General features: G+C 40.4%; 1 protein-coding gene across 5 annotated transcripts; it reads right to left on the reverse strand.

Moving 5' to 3' along the window:
• Positions 1 to 1,059: 1,059 nt before the first annotated feature.
• Positions 1,060 to 7,616, reverse strand: mc2r (melanocortin 2 receptor). 5 transcript variants are annotated; one of them, XM_026369872.1, is made up of 4 exons: positions 7,511 to 7,616; positions 3,808 to 4,061; positions 3,211 to 3,547; positions 1,060 to 1,704 (listed from the first exon to the last, which is right to left on the reverse strand). In XM_026369872.1, the coding sequence occupies exons 2-4, from the start codon at positions 3,815 to 3,817 to the stop codon at positions 1,146 to 1,148; spliced, it is 906 nt and encodes a 301-aa protein (XP_026225657.1). In that variant the 5' UTR covers positions 3,818 to 4,061; positions 7,511 to 7,616; the 3' UTR covers positions 1,060 to 1,145. The 5 variants fall into 5 exon arrangements, with proteins under 5 accessions (XP_026225657.1, XP_026225655.1, XP_026225656.1 ...); XM_026369870.1 differs by having other exon boundaries at positions 3,211 to 3,687; XM_026369871.1 differs by having other exon boundaries at positions 3,211 to 3,687; positions 3,808 to 3,885; positions 7,511 to 7,600.
• Between the last annotated feature and the right edge of the window lie 3,062 nt (positions 7,617 to 10,678).

The raw sequence follows: 10,678 nt of genomic DNA on the forward strand, positions 1-10,678 counted from the left end.
CAGAAACAGCTCTTCATGCAATTTGTTACACTGTGTTGTAAAAGCTGAAAATTTGATTTCCAGTGTTATTAATGTTTACTTCAAAGAAAGGCCATCCATTTGTATTATATGTATCTTCAGTATCTGACCCACGTTTTGATGCATGTGGGCAAAAACAAATGAAGGCAAACGTTGAGAAGGAATGTTTTGCTTGTTTTTTGATGTAACTGCCTTATTGTAGCTTTTATTAGTGTTTATTGTGCTATGGAATTATGAGAACAAAAAGAGCAGACAGTACGCACACCTGTGTACAATACATGGCAAAGTGCTTTTATTTACACCTAATGTTCTATATACACGTTCTTTTTTGAACAGTGAGTGCACATGCGCCTACGCCTCCAACATATCTGTGCAATTATGCAACATGATTCATCTTTATTGGTAATTATGAAGTACTGAGCTCTTGTTTCCACAGAAACCACAGCTGACTGTGACGTGACACTGGGCCCGACGTCTTGACTGGCAGTTGCATGATCAGTCTTATGTTCATGTCTAGCGAGACTGTGTTGCCAGCTGTGGGGACTGATTTCATGTTATTAGTAAAGTGGTGGCATGCAGAGTATCAATGTGAGCTACAGTGGTGATAGTCGATGTGTGCTGTGTTGCTTAAAATGAATTACTTTATTGATATGTGCCTGAATAAAAGCAAAACATAAAATGTGAACTGTTGTTCATGTGGTTGTTCCTATGAGAAGCTGCGGTATATTTTTGAGTAGGTTCTGGAAAATATGCATGTAAATGTGGTGCAAATGCTTGATTGCAAACAATATTTAAAGAGACAGAGGTTTTTGGAGGAGAAGGGGTGGATGGTTAGACAAGCCAGGGTGAAGATGGGCAGACGGCAGTTATCTAATATTAACAATAATAATAAATGAAAAAACATTCAGTTTAAGAGAGGTGAATGCAGATACATGAAACAAACGTAATGATTGTGACCTGCCTAAAGTGCCATGAAAGTAAACTATCTGCTGCAGGATTTCCTTGAGCACCCACAACTCTACTGTACATGCAAACTAGTGGATTTAAAGCAGCAGGTAAATCACAACTCTTTCTGTGGATAAATGAAAGTTTAAATAAAAAAGGTGTGAATAGGATTGTTTCTTCTCCTATGAGCACCGTCTCCAGTCTGAACAAAGCAGCATCTTCCTGAAAGTGTGCCTGAGCTCGGCGCTGCGAAAGGCGTAGATGACGGGGTCGATGAGGGCGTGGCTCATCAGCAGGACCACGTGCAGCTGGAACAGTGATCGGTAACACTCGCAGTACGGGTTCATGGGACACACCATGATGATAATGAGGTGGAGGAAAAACGGCGCCCAACACACCACAAATGCTCCAAACAGGATGGTTAGGGTCAGGGCCCCTCTCATGCTGCGCCCTCGCCACAGCTTCCGCTGACATTTCCCCCCACCGCTGGTGGGCAGAGCTGCAATCTTCCTGGCGTGGATGCGAGCCAGCATGAACATGTAGACGTAGAAGAAGCAGATCATCGCCAAGGAGACGACGAAGAGGACGATAAAGCAGATCATGATGAACTTGGAGTGGAAGAATCTCACCATGAGCACGGCTGACACCCCACATGTGGTCCAGATGACACCCAAGATGACCCTGGTGCGCCACATGGTCATGATGTTGTGGTATCTCAGTGCATAGAAGATGGTGATGTAACTAAAAATGAAAGAAAAAAAATGCTCAGTTAAAATTCATACATTGAATTTCATCAGTGACAATGTTTTGGCTGCCTGGGTGTTGATATGTTGGGATTTGTGAGCTATAATCAGGCTCTATTCTAACTAATGGTCAGGGATAGTGATCTAGCTCCCTGTAACATTAAATACATGCAGGTATACAAGAAAAAAGTAGGAATGGGGGTTGAGGGAGGCTTATTTGCCTGGACCCCCCAGGATTCTGGGATCACCACTGCGGGCTGTAACTGGAAATTAGGTTTATGAGATGAAAAGTCCAAACACTGAGTTTAATGAATCATAAAGTGATAATTATGTCTGGGTTTACCACTATAAATGACCCCTCCACATAAATGTCACCAAGACTCAACATGAAAAAAGATTCATTACATCCCAAATTTGTAATTGATTAAGTAAATGGTGATAAAAATAAAGGATCCACACCCCCCTGAGCTCTACACAGTTTTCAAATATACAATAGTTTAGCTAATTAAGTTTAGTGCCTGCAAACTCTCATTAACTTTATTTTCCACTCTAAGACCCAACCCTAGACCTGCACCTCTCTGCTTGCTTTCATTAGTTAGCTACTGTATCATGAGATCATCAAATTACCACCACATATTAGTTGTAAGTTAGGAAATCCGACTCTCTTCTGGTGAAGCTGAAGAAGCTTTAGAGAGAGCTAAAAGGAGAGTGAATGTAGGACATAGATTCATTAGGGGGACACAAACACAACTCTGAATGAATGCTAATGTTGTGCATTGTGGATGAGGACATTTGTTTAAGATGCAAGTGATGAAATTCACAGGTGATAATAGTTATGTTCTCTGCTCTTTGTGAAATTGCCAAGAATCAAAGCATGCAGCTTTTAGAGTGAATAGACACTTTGTGGGAGTCTGAGAACAGAAAGAGTGATGTTGAGTAACTGAAAGGGCTGCATCAATGCCGGTAAAACTGATGGCCAAATGCACTGGTTCTATGCAGCCCACTCTCTGATCTGAGACATCAGAGCTGAATTGATTGGCAGGTTGGAGGTTTAAAAGACAGTGAACAGTAACTTGACAGTGATGTAAAGTATACAGTACAGATGCAATGAGACATCCAGAAAACACTGCATTCAGCTTTTAATACGATGCATATTTATGAGTTACTGTAGTGCAGAGTGAGAAGTTTTCCAAATTCTCCTCAGAGCCCTAATTAGTCGGATGCTTTGAATTTAAATGTGAGCAGAGGATAATTGGTGGTGGGGCCCGGAATCCATTGACAAACAGTTCAAACCAGGCAGCTCAGGGGCAAACGTTCCATTCATTCAACATAGAACAAAACAGCTTTCAGCATCCCAAAGCCATTCAAAAGGGGATTTTGATGGATCAGATGGCTGTGGAGAAATGTAATAATTGCACACAGGGTTAAATATTTGGTTATAATACAATTAATGTTCATTTAAAATTTTTAGGTGAGCAAATCCAAGCTCCGTATACATACATACCGATCCACAGCAATAGCCAGGAAACTGAAAAAGGACCCAATGAAGGACATACACATGAGGGAGTCCACCACATCATCCAGCTTGATCTCAGAGGGCCCTTTTTTCTCCAGCTGTCCGACGTCGGCTAACACAATCATCAGGGTCTCCCAGGTTTTGGTGAGGCTGGCGATGGTGTTGAAGGCTGCCAGGCTGCAGATGAAGGCGTACATGGGCGAGTGAAGGTTTCTGTTCCAGATGACAGCCACCACCACCAGCAAGTTCTCAGCCAGGCTCACCACTCCGATGGTGAAGAAGAGAGGGACGGGGACCCTCACCTCAGGGCAGTCTGTCTGATTCACTGATGTAGCATTCATACTGTAGTTAGCCAAGATGCTGTTCAGTCCAGATTCTGAATCTGATTGAATCTGAATCTGATCTGAAAAAGTCTGGGAAGTCTCAACAATCCCTTTATCCTTGGGTTTTGTAGACTCGTCTTCACTGTTAAACATGAAGATCTGGTCTCGGTTATGCAATCCGAATGTCTTAATTTAAAGTACTATTTGAATCTGTCCATCCTACTTGTGTCAATAAAAACAATGACAGAAAATGTTCAACTACCTGTTTTCATATGGTCATTTAAGGGATTGGCGTCTGCGACACAGCTCGGTCATGATGCCCCAGTCAGCCTCTCCTCTTCTGTTTAAACAAAGAATATGCAGTCATCTTGTTCAGAGTTGTTTTCGTCACACTGTGTTTGTCCAGGGTCTATTATTACCAAAGTGGTTTACATAAGATTGCAGGGAAGCAGTTTAGATGGCTGAACTGTGTCCCTCCAATCCTGTCTCAGTAAGAATGTTGGCTTGGCATTTCACCTGTGGAAAGATAATAACAGTTAAGTGGTTTATTCAAATCCTGCTTCCTTCACTCAGATACAATATCCAGTGTTTCACTTGATGAAATCACTATGAATTATGTGGTATGTTCGGGTAATCATTGCCATTATACCATTATATTTTCTGTCTGAGGAGAAGTCTGGCCTTTTGTGCAAGGTCCAACAGCTCAAATACTATTTTGTTCTTTGCCTGAGTGTTCTGTCCTTTACCTTGTAAAACTTTAGCTTCACATTTGTGTTCTTATAGTTATGAAACACATTAAAAAAACTGCATAATTATAAGTGAAATGAAGGGAGAAAAACTCATGGCTGTGAGTCAGAATTGTTTCCAGGTTGCAGATTGATAATTAGGACAAGCTTTTATCCAAACCCTGTAATCCCTCTTTGCCTTGTCAGTCTTAATGTGCTCTCAATATATGCAATATGCTTCAGTACAACCGCATAATCAAACCTGGCTTTGTTACTTTAGACATTTCTATATGATTTCCTATAGTTTGTTTTCCTGGTACTAGTGGACTCATTTGTAGCTCAGTCTGTTTTTCCTTTTCACACACTGAAAAATCCAGGTGAACCAGCTTTCTTCTGTTTATTGGTTGCATTGATGTGAGGCACAAACAAGACAGTAAACATAGGAAGACGGTGTTCTGTATAGGGAAATATTTCTAAAACAGAAAAGTTGCTATGCAACAGGGAACAACTGCACAACTGGCATTTGCTCATAATTGTGGCGATCATAACTAAACATCAAAAAACTGCTTCACACTTAAAGAAGGCGTACTGTCAACTCAACATTCAGCAAAGATCTGCTGTTCTGGGCCAGATCAAGGCTGGATCACAGTCTCACCACAAACAAACCACTCTAGACCACTCCCACCAGAGGGTCCAATTGCTGTGTTCAAACCTGCCCAAAGGAATTGAACCAGAATAGTGAACCAGAGAGTGATTCAACTGGCCTAGCAATGTATGGTTTGGTGTGAGGACTCCCTGAACCCAGCACGATGAACATGGCAACACTTGCCTACTATTTTCACACCACTCTCACTCACCACAGATGGGTTGAAGCTGTTTGTAATCAAGAATATGTCTAATAAGGAGCTATGAATGGCACTGGGGTGCTTTTCTCTTCTTGTAAAGTGATTCACCAAGCTGAACAGCCATTCAGAGTGGTCTCTCTCCAGCACAGAGTCCACATGTTGAATCAGCTGAAAAGCCACCAACGGCTGGTCTGACTGGTGCCAAAGGACGTATGCTCACTGAGGGCCCGACAGCTGACCGTTGGCTTGGTGTGCCTAAGTCAATGAGGTTTTTTACCAGATGTTTCCAGTTTTAAAGGACTGTAGTTTCTATGAAAATACCTATAATAAGTAGCAAATAAAACACAAGATGAGCTATATGCATGTGCTAGGTTCAGAAGTCAACTGACCCTGAGGAGATGTTGAAACGCTGCCATCTGAAACCCTTGGGTGTTGCAGCAATACCCAAGCCCAGGTGTCTGATACATGTACTAATTAATAACTGTCACAAGTACAAATCCAGTTTTCAACTACATGGCAGTACTTCAGATTTTTGGGGTTTTCGTCCCAAGTGAATGGGTTTTGAAAGTATTTGGTTGTAAATGAAAGATGCAAATGAACAACTGTGATCCTCAGATTTCACTGCAGCTTCACTACTGGAACAGCTGGTGTGATCAGTGAGCTCCAGGAGGAAAATTAACCCGCGGCTCAGGTTCTGACTATGACATGGAAAATAACAGATAACAGCTCTTACGGAGAACGCAGTGAAATGACTGTCATCTTGTGTTGTTCACAATCTCAAAAGGAGGTATTGACCACATAATGACAGTAAGCGTTATCTCCTCTGGTGGCGTGAACAGTTCAGGAAATACATTTGTTATTCGTTTCTGTGTCTGTCTCTCTGTGCGTGTGTGATCGATATTTAAGATGTCATCAAAATTAAGGTCACATAAAGCTTTGGGGTAAGCTGTGCAGGGACTTGTCACTTTATTGATGAAATGACAAAATAAAATTGCCTCGGAAGTGAACTCCCGCTGATCTTTTCTGTTCTTTCCTGTTGTCAAGGATTAAAAGCATCCTAATAAAACATAATTGTGGGATAGCATCGACTGTGAGTAACTGTAAAAACATCTTGGAGACATCAGGATCAGACCAGGACTTCCGCTGGGCTATTTACAACATATGAAGCGGGTTGATCAAGGATGTACAGTATACAGCTGCATACAGAATCATTTGCACAACATGTGTTGGTATTAATATATTGCAGCATGGTTGGAACAACCAGAGAGCACCTGTCTTGATGGGATATTCAGACAACAGTAGCAGTATAAGGATTTTTCTTGATTGGAAGATATGTCCTACCATTACGTTATGTTCAAACTATTTTGGCTGTATAGAGAAATAGCATAAGCCTCCTTTGTGCCCATCCCCTTCCCAGTGCTGAAGCTCACACACATCTTATCTGCACTGCCTTCCTCATCTATTGTTAAACATTTCTGAATTTCTTTCTCCTTTTATTATTTCCCCCGTTTCCCTTTTTCCATCTTTCATCATGTTCTGAAGATCAAACAGCTGGCTTTACACAGGCTGGCCCTGGACGCCCCTCATTATCATCTGGTCCATCCTCCCACACCGCATAATAAGAAAGACAAAGATCTGCCGCTTCAGTATGCACATCAGCAGCAGGATTGATTACATCACCAAGTGTCATTAGCCAAAACAGAAAGGTGAGACTGCATGCAGGCATGTGGCGTAACACATGCAGCTAGAGTCCAGAGAAGAAGCTAAAAATGGGTCTCTGACGGGTGTTTTTTAGACATATCGTTGATAAGTTCTCCGAGCTAGGGCTGCAGTACAAAAGAGCTGTTTTGTTGCAGTTTCCCTTGAAATGTGTCACCACTGAAAGCCGTGTGAATCCGTTGGAAATGCACAAAGTGGGAGCAGCAGTGGTAATGGTCTTTAGCTTTAGTAACATTTCAATAGAATGTCAGGCCTGTCCACCTCTGCATTTTGTTTTCTCATAACACACTAGCCCCACATCTTAGATGTTATTTTCTGCTTGTACTTCGAGGTGAATGTGTTGCCTGCATTAGATTCTCCTAATGTAACCTTCTTTGGTATTTTCTCCTCTTCCAGGTCAGCCGCACCCACACATACTAATGTGAACATTATTAATGACTTTATTATGCAGCCACATTAGGTTTTAAAACTCAGAACACAGAGTTTCTGCTACTTAAAGCTACAGTGCAGGAAAGTGAGCATCAACTTTAAAAAAACCCCACCCACTGGATGCATCCAAAGATGTAAAACAGATTCAAACATTTACTATGAGTGTCACCCACTAAATCCCTCATAACACACTGTGAAAATAAAAACTTAAAACTGAAGTAAATGAAGAATTGTGTAAAATTCTTACTTGTTCCTCACTCCGCAGCCAGCTGCTCTCGATGATTATGATTTGTCTTTCCTTTTTTTTTCATTTCTTTTGAGAGCACCTGAGCACTGAAGAGAGCTGAAGTAAATCTTCAGTTTTTTTATGCAGTTGATTCAGTTTATATGGAACCGACAGGAAATGCTGTTGTTGTAGCCTTGAAAGGCTGTTTCCTCAAGGCTGTGACGCATGTTTAGTCCATTTCTTTGTTTTTCTTGTCAGTCTATTTATGATATCAGCACAAGGACAAGCTGCCTTTTTTCTCTGTCAGTATCTCATTCGCTATATTTCATTATTAAGTTAAGTAACCCCTGGTAATAATGCAAGTTCATTTTTATGTAGGTTTTAGTTAAAATGTGTTACTGGATGCAAAAAATGTAGTCTTTTAAGTTTTCAATTTACACTTTCAATTCTACACTTCATATTTTAAACTAACCCTATGTAGGAAAACACCTGTCTTAACATTTGCCCCCCCACAAACAGCTGTTTATTAATGTTGCAAACAGGGTTATAGTAAACTGGCAATTAAAAAACAAGTCATATATTGTCAATAATGCAGCAAGACAATTTGTAAGCTAAGAACTTGAAAGAAATGGGTTGAAAGACTGAGTCTGATGGCAGTACAGAAAAGAGTCTGTGGCTCGGGTGGTTGGGGGTCCAACTTTCCTTACACTTCTGTGGGTGTAATGGTCCTGCAAGGATGGCAATTCAGACCTGATGATGTACTTTGTGCTGCTTTGATGACTCTCCTTCTGGTCTTACTTGAAGCTGTTCCCATAGAGCTCCAGATGCCACACAACTGTTTCTGTTTATTCCACATTGTTGGCAAGAACTGCATCACATCATGAAAATTAATGTATAAATTCCAAGTCCAGCTGAACGCTGTGTTACAAAACACAAAAGATTCAACATTTCTGACTCTCACAATCACCTTCCTCATAATGCCCCACTTAAAAAAAGAATCAGCGCATGGCAACGTTTTCTTCTTTTCGCAACCCTAACACAAACCTTGGCAGTATTTCTATGCATTTAAATCATCTGATCAGCAGTGAATTACACTATGTATGCAGTTTAACATTACATGCAGGTGTACAAAGGGGGACATTTTATCAGCAGTATCTATTATATTGTAGCTAATGAAGTCACTTATAACTAATGCTGTATAAATGAATTCTGAAAGGCATCACCTCTTACATAAAATGATGCCTACATAATAACCATAATTCTCCCTTCCTGGCCTGGTGGCTCAATGGGTAGATCATTAGCCTCAGCTAACCCTCTCTCTGTCACCAGGTGTCCTTGAGCAGGACACTGTACAGGCACTGTATGTGGCTGTCCACTGAATCCCACAGGGGGGTGGGTTAAATGCAAAGGACACATTTCATTGTAACATGTACGTGTGACATATGGCAAATAAAGGCTTCTTCTTCTTCTTCTTCTTCTTCTTTAATTGTGGTTATGCGAGTGTATGCTTTACGGTTTAAACTTTATGGTTAAGATTGGTTTAAGATCTGTTTCTTTCATATCTTAATGTAATATTAATCTTTATGCAGATGATACTGCTTTATATTTGGATGCTGATTTTCTTTCTATATATATGTACTTCTTAACCTTAAGATACTTCTCAATAGCTAAAGTCAGCTAAACTCATACCGATATGGATCCAGAAATACAGATCATGAGCATTTCTGTTGTTCTACTGTTTCAGTGTTGTTTCAGCATCCAGAGAGGTACCAAACAGAAATATCTCAGCATGTGGCTAAATGACAAAATAACACTTGATAGATAAAATGTTAGGAAATTGCAAAAGAAGCTTAAAAACATAGTTTCTGAGCTACAGAAAGAGGATAGTTGCAGGAGTTCACTTGTCTTCTGTATGTGTTTTATTATACAGTACACCAAGATGCCAAAAGCCATTCTGTCCTCTGGTTTACTACTGGAGAGAGTCATAACATTTGTCACACCATTCTTTTTTGCCTTGATTGGCTCTCATGTTCTGAAAAATGTCAGAAATACTTACCCTACACTGTAATAAAGTCCTATTAAAACAAATCCTATTTAGAATTTGAACTTGGACTTCAATGGCCATAGGCTATGAGGTATCCATACTGCCCTCATGTGCTGTCCTTACTTGGGAGTGCACATGAAAGCTGAAGGTAAAAGAGAAACATTTTCCACTACTTGTGATTACAAGTTATTCTTTAGATGCATGATTATTCACATTGTCATTTCAGTGGGTAAATAAAACACTTCTTACTAGGGCATCATTTTTACAAGTGTTCTTATGAAGCATGTCTCAGAAACAGTGTTATACTGTTACAGTGCTATACTATACAGATCACCTGGTTAAAACATGTCTTATCCTTTTTTTTCCCTTCCCTTTTTGATAAATGTGCTCTGACCTTCTTCTTGGATGATGTGCTGATAGAAAGGCGTCACAGAGATTGCAGTGTGAATGAAAAACACAGGCAGTCTTTCTTTGTGTGGGAGGTTGGATATCAAGCTGAGAGTGAGGTAGAAACACAGCAAAAAGGTGGAGGCAGACAGGCAGAGATAACAGCAGATACAAAGTGACAGTCATAATAGAAGCATGTGTTAGGGGGAGATGAAAGGCAGACAGCAGGCGCAGATAAACAATAACTGAGGCTGGGAATTCGACTCCATCTCAGGCCTGTTCACACAAACCACAAGACTGCTCATTTTGTAGGCTGTTATTAGACTACTTATAAATCTGGCGCTATGTTCATCTGGAAGGAAAGTGATCCAGACTACAAAACCAAAAATTGGGCAACAACAAGCAATCTAATCTGGTGAAGGGTGACCTCTTAAAAACTCCCTAGAAATCACTATCAGTTTTATTGGCACTACAAGGAATTTAACTCCAGTTTCCTGCAGCTCTAAAGGTACTTGTACTATCTGGCTTATACTAGCCGCACTGAATCACTGAAACAAATACCAGAATGTATGAGCAGGTAGGTGAGAATCAGGTGTACATGTGGACTAGCTACATTGGTATCTTAATGTATACTTATTTAAAAACTGCAGGATTTATATGTTCAGCTGTATCAGTATGCACCGCTTTTATAGCTTGTATCTGATTGTTCAGTTATTAATGAAATATACAATTGTTGCATATTTTGGATTCAATACTAT

The sequence above is a fragment of the Anabas testudineus genome, chromosome 16 (genome assembly GCF_900324465.2).
Source record: "Anabas testudineus chromosome 16, fAnaTes1.2, whole genome shotgun sequence".
Lineage (NCBI taxonomy): Eukaryota > Metazoa > Chordata > Actinopteri > Anabantiformes > Anabantidae > Anabas > Anabas testudineus.

Excerpts from the sequence above, each read along its gene's own strand:
- mc2r (XM_026369868.1), bottom strand. The coding sequence starts at position 3,698 with ATGTTTAACAGTGAAGACGAGTCTACAAAACCCAAGGATAAAGGGATT. Across the intron at positions 1,705-3,210 it reads CTGGCTATTGCTGTGGATCG|TTACATCACCATCTTCTATG; the intron begins GTATGTATGTAT and ends TTTCATTTTTAG.